Genomic DNA, 22,995 nt, shown 5'->3' with positions numbered 1-22,995 from the left:
TTTTTATTTTGCTACCTTGAATTATAAGGAAAGCAAATCCCCTCCCCCTCAACTCTATATTACCATTTTATCCTAATAATTGGAACGCATGACTATCGAATGCTTTAAAAAAGCAGTATTTTCTTTTTTTTCAAGTTAAATCTTTGACATATATATAAAAAAAGTTCAATGTGTAGGGAGAAAGGTATAAGTTACAACCGTTGCTTTGAAATACACCATATTTACTGAAATGTCTTCCATTCCTATGAGCACGAAGTTTTCAAAAATGGGCCTACTAGATAAAAGAAAGCTTTTTGCGCTATAAAATACGTAAAATCAAGCTATTTGTTGCCAAATGGAGATGGAAGCTTTTTTTTTTAGGAAAATGTTCTGTAAAAAAAGGTCTGTAAAGGGACACTTATATTTTCATATGCTCCAGATTTGGTAGATGCTATATCTTGAAAAGTACTGCCAAGATATCATTTTCCAACAGGATAGAACTGCACCATATTTATAATGATGTCAGGGTCATAATGATGTCATAATGATGTTAGGGTAATTGAATGTACTTTTCGCACAGCACTGGAAAAGTTATACTGGTCTTAAAGATGATATGCTAGATCCTGAGGTCTCCAGACAGAACACCATGTGACTTCTTTTTGTGCGGCTTTGTCAAAGACAAAGCATTTGCTCCACCATTGCTTCAATACCTTATGGAGATGAGGGAGAAACACAAAAACTTTTGCTGCAAAAGATAACATTTTGTTACAAGAGCCACATTGATTCGAATATGGGAAGAATTACTATTCACTTAAAGATGCGCCACAAGGTAAAATTATATAAAATATTTTCAAGGTAGGGAAAAACCTTTGATATTTTAATCTACTTTTGGTTTATAGTATCCCTTCAGGAAAGGAAGAGAGAATATTTGCTTGAAAATGTTTTTCTCTTTTTAGACATACCTACTGCATTTCTGCGATATTACTTCTAGAAATTCGCAATACTTTTTGCTCTTTTTAGAAAGAAGCTACACTATAAGTCTAGATTTATAAATATGATTTCTTGATATGGGCGTAAGGGAGTGCAGGCCAATTGTATATTTATTTATTTAGATTTTCATCTAATCTATTATAATTTTATTTATCCTCGTTATTGCATTCGATGTTGCACATCGTCAAACTCGACAGAACATAGCAAATTTTGGGATAGGGAAAGGTTTAAAATTAATAATAAATCTATAGAATTACAACGGTTATAGGTGGTGGAAAGAGGGCTTTTATTTCCATCTACCTGTCGACAACAATGTCTTCTATTTAATCATTTGCTTGAATAGAAATGAAAAAATAAATAGATAAATAAATAAATCTAGTTACGCCAAATTAATTTATTTAAAATGCCTATACACAGAATTAATAATGCACAGCTATAAAACAGGTTACTTTCTTTTTTCTCCCAGTCAGCGGTGTTCTTTATGTTTTCAAACCAAAACTGCTAAACCTCTTACTCTGGTAGTACTTTTCAGCGAATTTGCGGATGACTATTCTTTGGATGTCATTGGAATCTTTGGATCAATACACAGGGGATAAAACAGCATGTAAATGATACTTTAGATAAAAGTTAGAAATAAAGTTGAAAGGTTTAGGAAAGCCAAAATGTCTTTATATCAGTCAATATCAAAACGCCAGCCAAAAATATCTGGACACCTGCAAAAATGCACAAATTTTCGAACTTGTTCTGTAACTTTTGTCATATGCTTCCGTCATACTTTACAGTAAAATTAAGTTACGCATAAATTAAGGAGATTAACGACAAATTGAAGAACCCAGGAAAACATTTTTATTTTTCTGCATTATTAAAGCTTGGAATGAGCTGTAAATTTTGAACTAGTTAACTTACTATACAGAACTATTCTATGACTTTTCGAAAAATTAGCACTTATAATCACAAAAATGTAAGCATCTCGATCAAAAGTACCAATGTCTAGGGCAAGTGCAAGCAAGTCACACAACGCACAGAATTTTCTTCCCAACTTTACCAAATTTTCCGAGAACGTGACAGAATACAAGAGAAATATAACAATGAAATTTGAAATAAAAATATTGAAAACTTGATCTACACTAAAATCAGTTAATTTTTCATTGCGTATGCACGACGAAAGAAAATTCATAACATTCATAACGAAGAAGTCTGCTGTGTGTGACAACTTAAAAAAGATGTCCTTGTATAAGAACTTAAAAAGATATTGAAGATCTAATGCTTTTCGGATCGGTAACAAATTGTAAAAGAGTGTTCACAAATAGTCAACAATTGCTCACTATCTTTCAGTGCTACTATTGTGCGGCTCTGAGAAGTTGAGCTCCGACTCTGACAATGTTTACCTCTGTTTCGGAAAATAGGAAGCCGTAATTGGCGCTAAGTTGAGTTGAGAAACTTTCTTACCAGTTCTTCAAAACTATTCCAACAAAAATCCGAGCCAATAACAAGTCTATTTTTCACTAAACTCCCCTAAAACAGGTAAGCATAGTCAAGGTCACAGCTCAACTAACCAGAGCTGCACTATACACTGATTAGTGAAAAAACAGATTATTTGCGAACAATCCCTTATTGCTCAACGCGTATCCAAGAATCATTCAAATACAGCTAATTAGAATGCCGACATTTTTCAAAATGTTTAGGATATTTAACTGGATTTTTGTAATAAGTTGTCACATACACTTTGTTACGAAATTATGAAAGCTTTAAATAACTATTCTTCGCGCATGAGAATTGAAGCAAGTTGTCCTAAGTATTCATATACTAGCTAACCCGAACGAAGCATTCGCGCTTGACAACAGTAATTAAACGAGCTGATGTGCGCATCACATGACTTCCTTTTACTCCAATTTAATGTCATTTCCCCATCATTGGCAACTTTAATGTGATTCAATTGTTTACTCTCTAAATATCACCAACAGTGGCCAAATTAAAATCAAATTTAATATTTAAAAAAAAACGCCAAATTTGTTGCCAAGTTGGCGACAAAACTTGGCGACCTAAAGACTGGCGATATATCACCAAGTGCCTGACAAATTATAACAGCACTTGAGTTTACATCGAAATTTACAATGATTTCCCCCCAAAAAGGGGCAAAAGACCCCCTTAGAATCATCCGAATGCAATCAAAATTGAAGGTGCACAACTAGGTCCCACTAGGAGTCCACGTACCAAATTTCAACTTTCTAGGACATACCGTTTTTGAGTTATACGAGATACATACACACATACGCACATACATACGTACATACGGACGTCACGAGAAAAATCGTTGTAATTAACTCGGGGGTCATCAAAATGGATATTTCGGGTGTCTGTAGGTTCCCAGACATATATCCACGTGTGGTCGGGTCGAAAAAAAACCTCAACATTCATTCGGGGGTGAGAAAAATGGAAATTAAGGCCGATTTTTCAGTGAAATTTTCTTCGCGAATACAATACTTCCTTTTTTGGAAAAAGGAAGTAAAAATCAAACGGTAATTTTTCGAAAAAGAATCACAATGCGAATTGTTTATTCAGTTTTCGCCAATAGACTACTTGGTGGCGGCGAAAAATAAAATAAGTTGCTTTACTTTAGTTCTTTAGTAGCTTTGAAGTACAAGAATTTTTTTTGAAAAATCACCTCAATGTGAGTTGTCTGTTCATTTTTTGCCGAAAGCAATAAAAAAACTTCAATACGAAATTTGATGAGTTATTGAGAAAGCTTTGCCCCCTCCCCTCGGAAAAAAAAACACAGTTTTCAGCATTTTTATTTGAATTCATCTTTTACTATAGTGTTTATCTTGTATGCTGTTGAGTTTTCTGGAAGTTTGGTAACGTTTGACAGAAAACTATCTGTTAAATACGAAATAGGTATTTTTGAAAGAAATACTTATATCTTTGAAAACACAAGGTGCGGAAAGATAATTTCCTTGTTTCAAAACTCAATAAAACCCATTTTGTAAATTAGAATGCTTTTTTTTTCATAACAATGTAGATACATATCTCAAGTTTTGTTTCATTTAGTTTTGAATCCCACATCAGGTCTATGCACTGCATTAGTTAATTTCTAGCATTTCTCCCCTTTAAACATAGAACGTTGGACATTTTTGCTTAGATGTTAAGGAAATCTTGCCGCACCCTGTATAAGTAGCACTTTTAAGTAGCACACTCCAAAGAGTGTTTGTACATAGTAAGCAAACTGATTTTCACCCAGCTTTTCACGATGAAGGATGATCAAGAAACCATTTTTGCTCCTTAAACATTTTGCAGGTTTCGTAAATGCATGCAGACTTTTCGACCTTAGAAAATGGAGAGGTAGGAGAAACAAAACAAAAGTGAGAAATAAATCATAGAAAAGTAAATCCACAATTTCTATTTTTAGATTAACAATTTTTCAAAGACCAATCCTATTTTTCTAAGATTATTCATTACATTATTTGTAATGCTATTCTTCATTCTGGAAATTGATTAAGGAGGAAAATTTAATATGCAACAAAGGTACATGAATGGATACAATTCAAAATATACATCATGTCACAGTTCAATCTGCAAGACCTCTATTTTCGCAATCGTTAGTCCTAGATATCTGCTTCCAGTTTCAAAAATGGTCGAAATGAGGTGAGGAGTTAAGATATTGAAAGTTTAAAGCAAAAAAGGAATTTTGTGTGAAAAAACGAAACCTAACTTTTTAATATGGTACCCATGTCTTTCTCTTTCATATTTAGGGAAATTACAAGCATCAAAAAGCAAATTGAACACACACACACACACACACAAAAAAAGAATGGCAACAGTACGCCCAATATTCAAAGAGATATAAAACACGGCGTTTTGTGATCAATAGGGGAGACTGGGGATACTTGCTCCCCACTTTAGCTTTCAATTTTTTTTCTCTGCCGCAAATTATCAGTTTTTTTAGAAAAAAGTACGTGAACAAAAGTATTTTTTTTCCTCTATCTAACAGTTTTTCTTTTAGTTGAAATCAAACAGATAGTTTTGGTGAAATAATTTTTTTCAAAATTTTCATAAAGGAATCATGTATCCCCACATCAAGGGATACATGATCCCTTCATGGGGGATACTTGATCCCACTTAGAAAATACATAGACTTTTCATTAGATCGGCAATTTATTTATGGATTTTAGTTTTCTACATAATGTTTCTAAAAAATTACACCATTTCTAATTTTCTTTATCTATATATATAAAAATGAATGTTTGTCTGTATGTCATCCATGAACTCAAAAACTACCCGGCAGATTTGGCTGAAACTTTCACCGTTTGTTATTTTTGGTACTGGGAATGTTTATAGACCAGTTTGAAAAAAATCCGATCGATAGTTCCTTTTTTTATTCCAATTTAAGTCACAATCCATTGGATAAATACGAATAAAATTATCGGCTGCAGAAATTAATTCGCGTGAAAGATCTCATTGATAAGAAGTTAGCTGTTGCCATTTTTCTTGAGTTTGAACAAATAAATTCTTTCTTTATTGTTTTATGGCTTTTCATGCAACGGGGGGATTTAAAACTTTTTCTATTTGATATTTTTAGCGATTGATTGATCTTGCAAACTAAGTGAGTACAAAATTTGAGTACAGTCACGGCTTCACTTGATACCTGGACCGATTATTATGAAAATTGCTATATATATGTATTTTAACACGGAGAAGGTGCATAATATGTTCATTGAAGCCACTCGCCACCAGGTGGCACTGCAGAGTAGCAACTTCTGCCCTGTTCAACCGATTGTCATGAAAATCAGTATATTGATGTATTTTTTTTGTTGGCGTAGCCGCGCGTCGGGTACAGCTAGTTAGATTATAATAATGTGAACACAAAATAACATAATTTCAAATTTCACTAGACATTTGTAAAAAAAAAAGAAATGTGCACAACTTTCATGAACCTATGATGCTCTTGATCAGTCACTTATTATCCAATACGGTTGTGAACAATACTATATTTTATATATAAAATTAACAATTTTTTTTAAAGTAGCGTAATGAAGCTAAAATTACAACAAATAAAAAAAAATAGGATGACAAACACGAAAATCATCTTATTTGCAAACATCTTGTCTTGCAATAATAAAATTAAGAGTTTTATCAATTGAACTAATTTTTAAAAAGAGGGAAGAAAAATGTAAGTATCAGTGTACTTATAAAAAAGAAAGCCTATCTTATATGTTTTCAAAACCTGAAAAGTCAAATGCAACCAATTCGTTTGTTGTAGTTCTTAAAGTTCAGCTCAACCCATCTGGATGCATGCAACTTAACACATTCATTCTCATTTACTACACTTTTGTCAATTTTCCAGGAAAAATAGATTGATTAAGCATGTTACCTTTTCGCCTTAGAAATCTTATTTCAAACTCTAGAAAACCAACTTAGCATTCTATCCGCTAATGGGTCTACATAATAGGCAACTTACTTTTTTGTTGTAAATCTAACTACAGCAAAATCTTTTTTTTTTTTTTGTTCTTTCTTTCAAACAAAGATTTTATATCTATTTCAACTTGTTCAAGCTCATTTGGCTGATCAGAAACAGAACATAATTTATCAGTAGTGTTAATTTATGTTTAGATATTTGAGGGGTTCTGTATGTTACAAGTGCGAAATAATTATTTAATTGTTTAGCATATTTACTGCAGTGATTGATTAAATCTATCACTCATACTATGATAAATTTTATTATGTTAACATGGTTTTGAATGTTTAAAGTTAATGTCAACTAAGTAAACAACAGTTATATTGTTTTCATTGTGTTTAAATTGTCATATGGAGAATTGATCCCTGGGATCATGTATCCCTCTAAACGAAGGGATCAAGTATCCCTAACATGCGAAGCTTACTAGTTCTATTATTAACAATCAGTGGCAATTTACTAAAAATATGTCTCAATTATTTAAGACTGTCTATACTTTAACATTATACTTCGGAATTTTTTTTAAGTTGTATTTAACGGATAATGTAAACTTCGGAATGCTTTCCTAAAAAAAAGTTTCCCTTGACACATTCAGATGATCATTTCTTAAGCTAAAACAAAATGGCTGAAAAAAAAATGTTGCTAGTTTTTATGTACAAGTATAACTTTAATATAATTGTCAGGTTTCAAATCTCTACTTAATAATTTTGGTACATTTTTGGCTATGGGATCATGTATCCCTAGGGATCAAGTATCCCCAGTCTCCCCTATCACTTTACACTCGTGGTTTTCAAGGACCATATAGCAGCTTAATAGGTTTGATTTTCGTTTCTCAAATTGTAGGAACTTTTGCAGCATGTTTTAACGTATTATATTTACTTTTGCTATCAATAGCAATGAAAGGTATAAATTTATATTGTTTTTTCGCTTCAAAAAGAACTATAATCCAGTGCTTCTCTGGTAGGGCGATATGTTCCCATCTCATTTTCAGTAAGGTCCCTTAAATTTTTGAACGCAAATAGCTAGGTGAATATTGATCATACTATTATCATTTTTTTTTGTGTTTGACCTTTTTTTTTGTGCTTGTGATCTCCCTAATTATGAATGGGGCCGTTTTTGAAAAAAATATAAATTTTGAAAAAAAAAAAAAAAAGAAAAAGGAGATTCGACATCAGGAAACAGGAGAAAAAAGTAATTTGAACACTGAAAACATTTTAAGACTAATCTTTTATTTTAATAAAATTTTATTGAATCGAAAGTTTTAATTTTTTTAAATGACGATTCTACTAGAAGAAAAAAAGAAAAAAAAAAAAAAACTCAAAAGAAATAATAATAAATGCTTTACATGCAAAAGTTACCGATGAAAAGCTTCATGTTTTGTAAACCTTTTATTTTCAATGCATTGCAAACGAAACAGAAATGGACTAGCATAGATAATATAGTAACGTCGCCTGTCACCCGTCTGGGGGCTTGACACCCAAAGTGGAATTGCAAGTTTTTAAAAAATATAAATACTTAAATTCAGAAAACGTCCCCCAATATTTTAAATTATATTTACTCTATCAAACGCAGTTGCATCATCAAGAGGGGGGGGGGGCATTTGAAATGGATGACCCTCTTCAGAGGGAAGTTGATACCAAATTAGGTTTAAGAATTTATGAAAAATATAGATATTTCAGTTCTGAAATTTTTTCCCCACATTGAAAAATATATTTTATCTGTTAAACCGAGAAGCATCACTACACGGCGGGATAGGAGGGGGGGGGGCAAATGAGCCGGCTGACAACCTTCAAGATGGTGACACCAAAAATAGATTTAGGAGTTTCTGAAAAATATAAATACTGAAACCCTGATAGATTTTAAATGACATTTTCAAATATATTATCACACATCGGAGCTAAAAAACATCTTTTTTTTCCTTTAATTTATCACCCATTAGTCACAAACACTGCCATCTGATGGTGCCAGAATATTTGAAGCCATTTTTTTACAGCTACACTTGATTTATTTAATTAATAACTATTTTTTTTTTTTAAATCCAACTAATATTCCGTAAAAGTTCTTTCTCTGCTAGCGTAGTGTCGAAGCAGGGAAAACAGCTTGTCTCCTCAGCAATGCTTAGCATGATAGTGCAAGATCCCACAGCAAATTTCTGCCCTTATCTCTTTTGACAAAATACAATTTTTATACAAAAATACGATTGGAATAAAATGCTTCTGCAGGGTTACCTGTTAAAATATGGCGGAAAGTAGATCTTTGATTTTAAGTGCGTTTTTTCAGTTTTCGTTACGTATCTCGAAAAAAATTATATGCTTGCAAGTTTAATTGTAAGTTGATATTAAATTTTGTGAATTTTTGAAAAACTGATTACTTTCCTCCTGCCTTTTTTTCTTTTCTTTTTTTTTTAGAACTGCGAAAGACCTACAAATTACTTTTTTTTTAGCTCGGACTCTGGTTCGAAATTCTCGAAGTTTGAAATTAAATATTTCCGTACCTATTACAGCTACAATGTTACAGCTACAGGGTGCGGAGAAAGTTCCTACAATTTTGTTTAAAACATTTTTTTGGCGTTAAAATCGTATGTTGGCGATTTATTTGGCACATGTTGTTTATTGGCATTAAAAGTATTTGAGGTTTAATCATTTGTTCTTTGTTAGTTCATTGAGATAGTGAGCTATGAATCGTGAAAATGTGCGTGTTACTGTCGTTGAATTACACAAGAAGGGAATGAAAACAGCCGATATTATTCGAACGACTGGAGTCAAGAGTAAAACAGTCTATGACGCTGTGAAACGCTACAAGGAGACTGGACGGATTGCCGACCGTCCACGGAGTGGTCGTCCAACCACTGCAAAATGCCTGGAATGAGATAACGGTGGATGCGTGAGCGAGCATCGTCGGCAATTTCAGACTGCGGCTCCGTAAATGTATTGAAGCCCAAGGAGCCAATTTTGAACAATTGTTATAATTTTTTTTGTTTAATGTTATTATTATTATTTCAATAAAGAGTTTTTATCGCTTTAACTTGTTGATTTGTTGAATTATGTGTTAGTTACAGCCTATTGAAATATCTAATAAAATTGTGGGAACTTTCTCCGCACCCTGTACCACACCGTGTTAGAGGTAATTTCATGCTCTTTAATTATCAACGAATGATTTTACTCATAAGGTTATAGTTTTTGTGATACGAAACGAAAACTGAAGAGACGCACCTAAAATCCAAGATGGATGGCGTGTTCCTTCTACTTCCAGCCATATTTCCATAGGCAACTCGGCAGAAACATATTCCTTTTAATCATAATTTCATAAAAAAATGTTTTGTTTAAAAAAAAAAAAAAACCCTGATAGATTTTAAATGACATTTTCAAATATATTATCACACATCGGAGCTAAAAAACATCTTTTTTTCCTTTAATTTATCACCCATTAGTCACAAACACTGCCATCTGATGGTGCCAGAATATTTGAAGCCATTTTTTACAGCTACACTTGATTTATTTAATTAATAACTTTTTTTTTTTTTATCTAACTAATATTCCGTAAAAGTTCTTTCTTTGCTAGTGTAGTATCGATGCAGGGAAAACAACTTGTCTCCACAACACTGCTTAGCATGAAGTCACATAATTTTTTTTAAATTATTTTTTTCTGCTCGGCTCGGGTTTTTTCTGCACTCTTTATTTTGGAACGCTGACAAATCTCAAGGGATGAGTATGACTAATTAAGATGTATCCAATGTAGTACAAGAACCAAATTAATTAAGACCGCTGAAACGCAAAGCTTTTATAGTGAATTGTTATAGCAAATACTGAGCAGCTAATTACAGCATTCAAATCGAAATGTCGCCCTTATTATGGGCTCGGCAGTATGGAATAGCACTAACAGAGCTGAAGGCAAAAAACCCCATGAAGGGGCTGAGTATATTTGCACACTGATAGTAAAAAGTATCTCCGCACAACAATGAAGGGTGAGCAAACACGGTATGGCTCTACCTCAAAAGTCAAGATAAAAATCTTTTTAAAAAATCCAGTTTTTAGGTAAAATATCTTGAAGCATGTGAAGGAAATGGAATTTCATATTGTATTAATGATCACAGAACTTCTTTTTTTTTTTTTTTTTTTTTTTGGCCAACTGTTTTTAGTTCTCGCTTTCTCTGCTGTTTAGAAGTAATTGTAACACATTTAAAGACTTCCAAAAAAAGATGTTTTTCTCTCTCTTCCCTATAAAATTTTTAAAATTTAAAACAGAGACCTTCATTACTGTGTGCGTGTTTGAAAAGGCGTTGAAAATTGTTTCCTTAACCTTTGCTTCAATATATCTTTGGAATTTCCCTCTAAGGCAGTAGTGCCCAACTTACGGCCCGCAAAGCTGATACGAGTGACCCGTTGTAATGTTCAATGTTACGAATCTAACTATCTCCTGGTAACCACTCCTGGTGACGCCTTCCGGTAACTACCTTCTGGTCAAAGCAATCTATAATCTTCATTCAGCATTAAGAATAATAGTTGTACATTTGGAGCCAAATGGTCAGAAATTGGTTTCTAAATGGCAAATGGAAACTTTGTATTGATAAAATAAGTAGGTGATAATGATATCGGCAATTTTTGGTTTGCAATTTTACTTCATTTTCCGTGTTTTCCCATGTTATCTAGAAAAAAATTAAAGCTATATATAATTCCTATATGTATTCTGGCCCGCGATATTCATCTTAACATGCGGTGCGGTACTCGAGTGGAAGGTTGAGCACCACTGCTCTGGAGCATTGGAAAACCATCTACGTTCATAGCTTTCACGAAATTCTTCATTATTCCCAGCACAATGAGAACGGGTGGATCTACCGTTGATATAGCTGCATATAGGTAGCTGCATATAGATAGAATGATATAGCTGCTCATTTTGATCATTCCTCTCCCCGGAATTTAAATTTCTCGAAGTCCATTTGTTATATATGTAGTGAGATTTTCTGTCGCAACTAGAGGTCAAAGTTTAAAAGACGGTCAGCTCCACGGGAGGGGCCTCTATCTACCGGAAAAAAAGGAACATTAGTGAGATTTCAAGACCTTAGTTGGCTCTGTATCTTGAAAACAAGAGCTAATCTCAACTTTTTATGGTGATTTTCGTGTTTAGAGAAAAAATACTTCTTAAATAACTATTTTAGAGCCGGATACATTTTTGGTGTTGGGTAGTGTTATCATCAGACTTCCAAGAAACTGCTACCTAGTGCAGTTTTTAAATCTTTAACGTGGTAAGAAATTATAAACGATACGTAATTTCGTTCACACAGGGGGAAAAAAGCAATTTCTTTTACAAATACTTTAAATTGAAAATAAGAGCTGTTTTCTTACAAATTAAAAAAAAAAAGAAAAGAAAAGAAAAACCGTACATGAGTTCTCTGAACATGAAATCATCTCCATGTTAATTTTGGTGAAAATTCGACATAAATTAGGTTTGTATAAAAAATGATGGAGGAGATACAAATACGAACACACAAATCAACATACATCCGTTTATATAAATCAGATATATGTGTGCATAATTTGACGTAAAGGGGCATACGGTTTTGAATAAAATGTTTCAGTTCAACGTATGGTTAATTTTAAATCGTTAATTTGTAACATACAGCTGGCCATATCGAATCCCAACCGCGAGCCAGGAACATACAGAAAATCCTTACTTGCATAAAACATTAACATCATACTAGGAAATTTGCTCAGATTTACAACTTCTTTTATTAGAAATCCAGATTTTGAACAACATAAAACATTCAATAGCACAATTAAAATTTTCAAATGATCGTGTTAAGAGATAATAAAGAAGAAAGTCAAGTCCAAACCTTGCATCCGTACGCCACAAGCTTCAGTATACATTCGATCAGGAAGAGTGCCGTAAAAGCCTCGTTCATGTAGCTTAATATATCTAGGTACAGAGGATTGGCATGGTGGTACTACAGCGCCACGTAGTGGAGTAGCGAGAAAACAAGGCGGCAGGAGAAAAAAACATAGAAAACAATGGGAGGGTCTAAGGTCCAATGCATAACAATAAAATCAAGCAGGTTGCTACTCGATACACACATGTATCAAGTAGCTCGGGAAAAAATTAAACAAAAAATGTCCAAATCATTTAATTAACAATAATTCATTTATATCTGAAAAACAGTATTAAAGCCTATACAAAATATACATTCATCTAATTGGTATAACTGCAATGTCATGTTAAAATCACTTATAATAATAAATGCATGTCACTCTGTTTCATATAGAAATGCTCATGCATTGGCATGCTCGAACAAAGTCATACATGCAGACAAATCAAATGCAGAGTAATCAAAGTTAATACTCATGCAATGAGTGCGATATGGATCAATAACCAATGTGTAGACCTTTCCATGCAGGTAGACCCATATATGCATGCACCCTCCTCATCTAAATATTGTTTCTTAATGAGTTAGATTAAGGGGATATACAATATATTTACGGTAAAATGTTGGCAGTCATCTGAACACTCTTCACAGACAACCCAGGCAGAATTTTAGAAATGGATTTCAGAAGAGCAAAAACCAGAACTATCACATTCTATACTTTCAGTCATTTTGAGTTTCATCTATGTTTGTATTGTTATAGAACAAAAAATGAATACAAAAGCAAATCACAACTACAACAAAAAACTGGGATTTATTAAAAGGGCAATCAGTTATAAATATAAACTGCAAAGATGTTTTTTCTGTGGTATAGAGGTCTTCACTTGGGATATGCCGTTCAGTTTTAGTAGCGTTATTTAACAACTATACTACTTCAGTGGAAAGGGACGAAAGACTTTCCATCAAGATTGTAAGCGGATTTTTGATTTAGGTTATGATTTCAGAATTAAAAATATTTAAATGCAAAGCTTTAAGCAAAGGAGAGTCAGGGGCAGGGACGGATAAATGGGAGTCAACCCCCCCCCCCTCCTAAACTGTCGACAATAGTATCCGCCCACATCGCGTTCAAACATTTTATGAATAAAATGTAAACGATTTCAGTAGTCTTTTCAATTTATTAATTATTTTTGAAAGTAAATATTTGAATTATTACTTCTTTTCATTCTATGAAATTAATTTGTAACGTTTGCCTTATGCCTGGCCGATTTTATGCTTTTTATTGACACCCAAGCAGCTTCAGAAATTTTTCGTACCCAAATCCGAAGGTTCGTTCATGGAAGGGAGGGGGGAGGGGGGTCATTCTTCGGCCTGACCCCCTCCCCCTTTGAAATTATAGTCTGTATCCGCCCCTGGTCGGGGGACTGGTTTAAGTTTATCAGAATAATTGATGCTGATGGTCCTAATTTTTGCAAGTACAACAGAACAAGAAGACATTGTTTCAAACTGCTTAAGAATCAGGTAAATCTCCTTAGTTATTGTTGGTCAATTTTGGAAATTGTTACTGTTTAATTTGGCGCTAATTGTTTGATTTCGTATAAAATGAAACAAAAGAAACAATTAGTGGTAATGCCTTTTTTCTTCAACTTTATATAGGAAACGATTCATTATGCCAATAATGGTGATTTTTCCATAATACACACTTAGCCCAAACAATAGCTTGACAACGCTATTGGAGGAAAAGAGTTAATACTTTTTTTTTTATACACACATAGGAAAAACTATAGCTTTTTTGATTGCTCGACTAATTGAGCATGAAAATAAACGGTTCTGCTAAATACTAGTAGAAAGACTGTGTCTTGTCACATGTAGGGCTTAAACAAAACATGTAGAAATGATATTGAACAGGTTTTTGAATTGCTGTTGATACACTGAAATGGGAGTTTCAGTTTATGCCCCCCCCCCCCAAAAAAAAAAAATTAAAACAATTACTGAACTAAAAAAAAATATATTTTCTCGTGATAAAAATCTTTTTTACGAATTTTACTAAAAATGATGCATATGGCTGAAGGTAAAAAATAAAAATAAATAAATAAATAAATAAATAAAAAATAAATAAAATTTTTAAAAAAATTTAAAATGTGATAGTTTTGGTAAGTTGAAATAGCTCCTTTGCACAATGAAACCATTTATTAAAAATACTTAATTACATTATAAATTAGGAAAAAGATTTCAAGTCAATAATATTCTGAAAAGACAATCTGAACAAATGGCACTCTACATGATTGATGTTCAGCAGCTATGTGGAAGCAGCTCCTAATTAAACAATTACACTTAATAAACTGTTTAAAAATCAGTCACATAATCCTTTTTTCACGGCACATAAAATATCACCTTCTCCAATGCATTTCACATGCAGCATGAGGCTACTTTTTTCAACAATGCACTTTGTATTTCTATTTAATAGCATTCAAATGATTAACCAGAAAAAGCAAAATATTTCGAAGATTTTAAGCACAAATAAATGTTAACTATTTCGATAAGGTCTACCAGAGTTTGGCGCGAACATTTAGATTGAGTTATCGAAATAAGAGCTGATTTGAGAGAAAATAGGACGTCTAAAAGACTCAAATATTACTTTACAACTTTTTCGCTTAGATGTATTTCTGGTACTTTAATATGTTATCTAACATTCATTAATTTCCAAGCTATCATACAAAATAACAAGAATAAGCTACCTAGTTCACTGCTAAGAATTGATCTTGATAAGTTTGTTTAAGTAATGGTTTAAAATTGACTTTGAAGAAAGTAATTATTAACGTTTTTTCTCAAATTTCAGTTGTCGATACCCTACGTCATAAAATAGTTTGCCTAATACAGTTACAAAACTTGGTTACAATTAAGCAAGTTAGCATTTAAGTGTCTGCTTGCAAAAAAAAAAAAAAAAACCTGAGCGAATTGAAAACAATGCTCTGCAATAACTTTCGGAAAAATACGATGAAATGTCTAATAAGGTTTTCACACTGAAAAGGAATAAGGGGTTTCAAAAATAATTGGCGGCATCTTAAGTTTTAAACAGACAACATTTCTAAAACGTCCCAACTTGAATTGCCTGATTTTTTAGTAAGATTAATTTTGATGGATGTAATTAAATTCGGGATATATTAGTTAAATAATTAATTTAAAAGTTTTATCATTTATTACCAATTGAACAAAAAAAAAAAAAAAAAAAAACTTAATTTCATTTCCAATGCTATTTTCCTAACCAGAACAATACTTGATATTTTTGTATGAATGATTTGCAATGTCAAAATTACAAACACTTTATGTTTTATTTTCTAAAAAGCTAAGCGGTTTTTATAAGCGTAGTGAAATTTTGCACTAGTATGCTTCGATGTTTCCCCTATAAAATGAAACTGAGCAAAAACCCCCTCCCCCTGGAAAAACTTTGAAATAACAAGCATGAAAATAAATATTTCAATTATTCCTAACCTCAAAATTTTCAAAGACGTAACATTAGATGGTAAGGATTTTTTACATTGAATGTTTATTTTAATGTCTTCACTTATATAATCGGAAGAATCTCGCGTTCCTATGTTCAAAATTTGGTACATGAGTCATCATGACCCTGATGACAAATTTTATTGAATTTCAGAGCAGTGTTAAGGTTCTTCCACTGCAAATTTACATTAAAAACTTCATCATTTTTTTTTTACATGTTTCAAAGTAACTTTTCAGGTACTTTGATTCTAGTAAATCAATATTTTACATCAGCAGCCTCGAATATAGTGTCGTTAAAATCAAATAACAATAGACTAACATTTTTTGTATTAACATCAAAAGTAATATTTAATATGTAGCTAACTAACATTTTTTTTTTTTTTTTTTTTTTTTTTGCGTAGAAAGAAAGTTTCTTAGTTTATTCCTCACAGAGTAAGACTTACATATTTTATCAAACCTCGGACTTAAATATGTAAGAAAAGACTCATGTACGAAAAAATAATTGAAGAATTGTTAATTGAAATAAAATAAATTAAAGTATGAAGTTTTTACAGAAAATAATTCTTACTTTTACTTAATAGAACTTGATATATACACTTTTTTTTTAGCGAAGCGAAAGCGAACTGCGAGTTAAGAGAATCAGAAAAAGGTAATAAGCTTGAAATATTAGAAGAAATGAAAGTAGTTTCAGTTAGAAGAAAAGATTGAAGTCATTCTAAAGCATAAGAGATGATAGCTTTTAATTGCTTGCCAGAACAAAACAATTTGGATATTTCACGATAATATTTTATGGTGTTATTATTGTTGTTATATTAAAAAATATATATAGGAGCATTTAAAGAAGTTTCTACAAAATTTAAGGTCAAATATTTTTTCAAGTTTTTTTTTTCTTCTTTTTTTTTCATAAATGCTTAGAAAAATGTCCGAAATTTGTAAGCAGTATGAGAAATAAATGTGATATCACCTATACGAATTTAAAATGTAATTATATGGTACAAAACTATAGGATACAATTTACATAATTAAGGATAAAATATAGTATGGCCTTTAATGTGTGGCGTACGTCAGAGAGCACATAACCTAACTTTAACCACTGAGCCAAAAGGACCTTAAGGCTTGGGGGCAATGTATCAAATGTATAAAAAATAGTTAATTTGCTTAACAACAAATATTCTATATATTGATAATCTTTGCATGGAAAATAAAAAATGAGGAAATATTAAATTGTACATAACTGTTCATTATTATCTTTGAACAAAAGAATATTTTTTAAAAGAAGTCTTATACTTAAGAACGAAGACTGAAATTATTAGAATATATAATCTTAGCTTGTTTTGGAACAGTGGCTGTTTTTGTAAAAGAAATTAGACAGTAATCCTCCTTATCCACAATTTAAAAGGCATTATAAAGTTTTACTTTTAAAGAATGAAAGATTGAATTTTGAAATAGATACTGAATGAGAAAATTGACTTTGATTTGGTTTAGTTGAAACTTCTAAAGCTAATGAATGCATGAATGTTAACATAGTTTATTGGTATATGGTGAGGAATTTGGTGTCGGTAAAAACCGTGAGTGAAAACCCGTTATAACACTGGACTGTACATTTTGTTCGTTGTAACGAGAATTTTGTTGTAATGGAATTCATGCTATGCAATGGAAATTAAATCAGGAATGAACATTTATTTCGCTGAAACTGATATTTTGTTGTAATAGAATTCGTTGTAATGGGATTTCACTACTTGATTTTTCAGGTTTTTATTGATAAACCAGGATTTCATAGAAAATGTTGTTTGACAATAAGGCGAGGATATATACTACTACTGGAAGAAAACCGTTTGGTCTGCAATTTAAATAATCTCTAGAAGCCAATAATGTAAAATAAAAAAAAATTGTTGGCATGTCACTTTTCTTTTTAATGAGCTTGAATTCCAATCAGTAAGCAAAAATTGAGACTACAGTTTTCAACAACATCAATGATAAGCAGATGCTCTAAATAATGAAAGTTTGTTATCTTAAGGCTGTCCATTGTTTGATCCAATGGTATTGCAACATATTTGGTTGACATTTTAAAATGTAAAATTGAATTCTTCAGCATGTTCATTGCAATGTGTCATTCAAAGTTTGCTCAGATCTGTGTGAGGATTAGTTTGAATTCTATGAAGAAATAGTTATCAAAATGTAGAAAAACAAAGCTACCATTCGAGATACCAGTATTTCTAGAGATTAAATGGCAGTTTAAAGCAAAATTGCCACAAGATAAATCTTTGGGACAAACACCGTTAAACTTTATAACGACTACAGCTGTCCATCTCTCCTGGAAAAGAAATTGACGGATATGCGCAAACTTATGCCAATTATTGCATGATGATCTATGGGTGGAACCACTGAATTTACTTTTCTAAACAAACACAGGCCATTTTGTCCTCAGAGTTCTTATAAGGCTTAAATTTGTAAAATGGTATAACATTTTCCAACTAATGTTTGGACACAGTTCTGGAAGCAGTATCAGATTTTAGCTAAGATAGTGTAAGTAAGGAGTGTAGGCGACTGACAGTTCATATGGTTCAAGTCAAGCAGCCATAAGACATTTTCTTTTTGAGCCAAAGTAGCTCATGTTTATAGTAGTCATGTTATAGTGAGTTGTTTGATGGCTATATTTACAATACAAGCTTATATTCATTCTTGCTACAAAATGTTTGGTGATGAACCTAATTTTCAAATGACATTATAGTGATGAGTATTAGTCGTGGATAAGGTGGATTACTGTATGTTAAAAATCTAACTACATATCAAGACTCCCAAGTAATTTTGCTTACTGGAATTACACATGTACTTTTTAGAACACATGTTTAGTTCCATATTTCTTACCCTGACTCCAAATGCAGCCAACTTGAGCGAGCATTCAAGGGTAAAGAGTGCAGTGAAGGCCGCATTCATGTAGTGCAGGGTGTTCTTGAACGCATCATTTTGTTTGTAAAACTGGACAAAACACAAAAGCAATCACATCTCTAGTTAGAGGCAGTGTCGTAGCGGAAAAAAGGCAGTCACAAGGAACAGAGCTCAGTAGGAAAATGCAAAACAGAACAGCACAGAGTAAAGCTAAAGTAAAGATGCTCTCTAAGCAATGCTTCAGTAGTCAAGAAGAGTTTGAGATTCGAATGCGAAGCACAGCATTGCATCAAAGGAAAGTTTCTCACGGCTAAATGTAATGGTAAATGGTGACTAGCTTTTTTGATTATTGGTCTAATGAAACGAGCCGAAGATTTGCTTCCTGTCTGGATAGATTGATTCCATTTGAGAACCTTACAATACCATTGATTTTCCATATGATACCTCATCCCCACAGACAAACAAATTAAACAATAGAAAGCAGGTGTTAGAACGGCAGGAAAACACTTTAAAACAATATCTAGTGGTGGGCTACACAAGGAGTGTGCATAGTAATACCAGGGGGAAATTCCTGGGCCAATGGGAGGTCACTGTGACCCCTCGGTAGCAGATTATTTTTCAACAGACAGCGACGCTGATCAAAAATAAAAAAAGGCTGCAAGATTAACCGACATCAGAGTACGCCTAAAATCTAAATGGGCACCAAAGAATGCTTAAAAGTAAGATGCAAATACAAGTACATGTTAGCTGTGTATTATCTCCCCGAAAATACGGTAAAAATCCTTATTAGCAGAAATTTGAGATTCTTATTTCTTTTAAAATGCTAGGTATTTTTCTCCCCTGACTAAGAATGGTAAGCACACTTTCTCAAGAATCTGCAATGTGAGTCGCAAAGTTGCGCAGTTTCTGCTACTGGACTGCAACCTCCCAAAAAATTTCTCTACGGGTCAATTTTGCTAAGGTATGATGCATTTGGAGACAGAAAAAAGGAATAGCAATATTGCAATTCTATCTTTTCTTTTTTCTCCTTTTTTTATGTTGCCAAATATTGCTTCTCGTTAGATGTAGGGTAGATATGAAATTTGAGCACGCTCATATATTACTTTGTAAAATTCAAAATTTCATTCGTTAAATTCAGAACCTTCCCTCCCAAATATTTAAATTCAGGGTGCATTTGAGTAATAGATTCACATGTGAGCAACTCAGGTAAAATAAAAATCAATTTAGGACGGCGATTGACATTGTGCCTAACACAGCACACATAAGCAGCTTGAAAAAATGATTAATAAAATGAGTTTTGAGTAATACCAAATGGGAACAAGACACACTAAAAAATAAGAGCATTAACCTAATTTATCGAAAAAAATTTATTAATTTTACAACCTATTTTGGGTTAACAGAACTTAATTTGAAGGTTTTGTGTTATTATTTAGCAATAAGGTAACATTTTCAATTGTTACATCTTTATAAATTTTTATGAATTATTTCGTTTATTGTTGATTCACCAAAATAAGAGTGTTTTGGACTCACTTATTATCAGTGCAGTTTCCTCATTACGAAAAAATGCAATATTTAATAAAAAAGTTTACATTTTAACACTTATGGAACAAAATATGCGAATTCTTTTGAGATTTGCAGTGCAAAGTTTTCTTTCAGACAACTTTATGCTATTTAGTAAAATCAAGAGCAAAACGATGGAGTTTTTTAAATACATAATGTTAATCATTTAGGAGAACTTTAGAGTAAGAAATCAGTTTCGTTATTCAAAGTTATGCGCTCTTCAGCAACGGCATATGTAAGTGGAAGCAGAAGGGGGTGCGAGACCCTCCCAAAATAAATTAAAAACCACTCAATGTGAATAAGGCGCTTTTATAATTTTAAACTTAAATTTGGAAGGTTGTTCTCAAAATATATGGCTTGGCTTCTCCTAAAATCAAGCTACTTTAGACACTTCTGCTTTTCAGTGATTGAAATCCTACGAACACTTTTAAATTTCAAACATTCATCTACATCTCTTTATGATTGAAAAAAAGTATTGTTAAGCGTGTAGTAGTTATTTGGAAATTGATACCACAAAATTTTCTCAGAATATCTCTTTCAAGACTAATGAGAAGAATACATCTCATACCATTACTCATAAAGCAAGTGGTATATGCACAGCTTAGGAAAAGCAGGGCCGTAACGGGGGGGGGGGAGAGAACGGACCTCTGTTGGCCTTTGCCCGAGATTCTTAAAATGAGGAGTTTTATATTTGTAGGGACGTAGGGGTAAACAGTAGGGAGGGAGGCCTATAAAAGTCATTTGTGACAGGCCCTGAAATTTCTGTGCACACCCCAGCCGATGAGAGACCATGTCAGCCTAATTGAAAACTAGGGGCCCGTCCTTTGAGGGGGCATGGCTCAGAATCTGAGCAGTATAAATTTGACACGTTCTATGGGGAGAAGGGGGCCCAGCGACCGAACCGACAAGGAACCCGTCTTGGCTCTTGGCGCTCCTGAGGACTAGAAGCTGCCTTTTCCTTGTTTGAGAAGTTGAAGCTTTATAATGTTACTGAAATTATTTCTTTTATTTTTAGGAGTTTCAACATCACCTATTCAATTTACCAGCATTTATAATAAAGTAAGACAGGCCCCTGAGATGGACAAACAGAAAACAATTTCTTATGAATCTTGCACAAGGCAAAAACTTAACTAGAATAAAAAATAAGGATTTCAAACATGTTTAAATGTTAGACAAGAATCCTTTTAGGCATTTATTAAACCAATAAAAATAAGCTAGTCACAAAATACCATTGTTTTCTGACATTTCGGAGCTGTGTATTTATACCTGTTTTTATCTTTCCGAAATTAAAGTAAAAAAAGTCTGTTGATTCAATTACAAAAGAAGAAATGCAATGCATCATACAAAACATACCAAAGGAAATTTTCATTTCACCACTTAATAACCAATAATTAATGCAACAACTTAACTACGTATCAAAATGCATCATTGGCCTTGCTACATAAACCACGAACTAGAATGATAAATTCTATTTCTTGATCATTAACAGTAACTGAAAACCATTAATGAAACATTAATTGAACAAATCTGTAAATAGAACACATCAAGCACAAGAAAACTTTATTATGTAAAGTAATGATCTTATATTAATGAAAAACATAGCAATCACATAATTACATTACACAAGTTCTATCGCAACCACTAATATGCACCTAATTGTCATATATCAAAAATAATACTTCAACCACACAATTTAAAAAATTGCTGTGTCGAGAATATTTATATCTTTAACTAGTAGAACATTCAAAAACCTTTACAAAAAACGCTTACAGCATTAGATAGTTATAAATAAATACGAAACACTATAATCAGTTAATTAATTCCAAAAAGAAAACGGACATTGCTATGTCCAATACTGTACAAAAATTCAAATGAAAATTCATTTCTATCTTTTTATTTGTTTGAAAATTATTTCTAAATAAGAAAACATATGAAAACACACAAAGCAGCAAACTATATCCTTTTCCTATAAAAATATTGGACTTAATATTTTCATGTTCCTTTAACAGATGAAAGCAGTGAAAGCATTGTTTTTAAATTTAGATTAAATAAAATAAGAAAACTAACATAAGTAGTTTACAATGATTATAGAAATCGATGTCCCATTTTCATAAAGTTTTATGGACTAGATAGAGTACATTAAACCAAAGTCTACTTAAAATTCAAAAAAATATATCAGAGAAAACCAAACAAAGTAGAAAAATAATTATCCTAAGATAGCTTAATTACTCTAAATAATACTGCTAAGCGATAGACTTTTGTGAGAAACACAATGAGCTGTAAAAGAAAAAGTTGCACCAAAACTGATAAGCATTTTACCACTTCTGGGAAAAAATTATATTAAATTTATAAAATTGTAAACAAACTTCTTTGACAAAATCAATTTTTAGCAAACTTTTAAAACATACTAAATGACAAAAAGTACAGCTTTTCAATTTAGGAAACAAAAATTAAAATAATTAGCATTTACTTTTTTTGAATTAAAGGAATAAAAAATAGGGAATAAAGTAAAAGGAATTTTACTTTACATTTCAAAATTACAATGAAGATACAATGGAGATACGTGAGCACGTAAGTTTCATACGCGAAAAAACAGAAAAAAGCAGAAACGGAGTTTTGTGACTTCATAGATACAGGAAGTATTTATAAACACCTAAGAGGTTAAGCTTGATGGCTTTAAATTGCAACTATTTGGAGCAAACTTATATAAGCAGATTTAAGTAAATCGCACAGAAAATAAACTATTCAGGCTTCACTGTACAACAGCAATAATCAA

General features: G+C 32.2%; 1 protein-coding gene across 1 annotated transcript in view; it reads right to left on the bottom strand.

The window, feature by feature from the left end:
• The window catches only part of LOC129224927 (voltage-dependent calcium channel type A subunit alpha-1-like), a 194,952-nt gene that overhangs the window by 81,845 nt on the left and 90,112 nt on the right, over nt 1-22,995 (bottom strand). The window contains exons 30-31 of the mRNA XM_054859474.1: nt 18,639-18,749; nt 12,249-12,359 (exon numbers count right to left, since the gene is read on the bottom strand). Coding sequence (XP_054715449.1) covers nt 12,249-12,359; nt 18,639-18,749 — 222 coding nt within the window. The remainder of the gene's footprint in view (nt 1-12,248; nt 12,360-18,638; nt 18,750-22,995) is intronic.

Source organism: Uloborus diversus, chromosome 6 (assembly GCF_026930045.1).
Source record: "Uloborus diversus isolate 005 chromosome 6, Udiv.v.3.1, whole genome shotgun sequence".
NCBI classification, from domain to species: Eukaryota; Metazoa; Arthropoda; class Arachnida; order Araneae; family Uloboridae; genus Uloborus; species Uloborus diversus.
The sequence above is the reverse complement of the archived record's forward strand: the minus strand, read 5'-3'. Positions and strand labels throughout refer to the sequence as shown.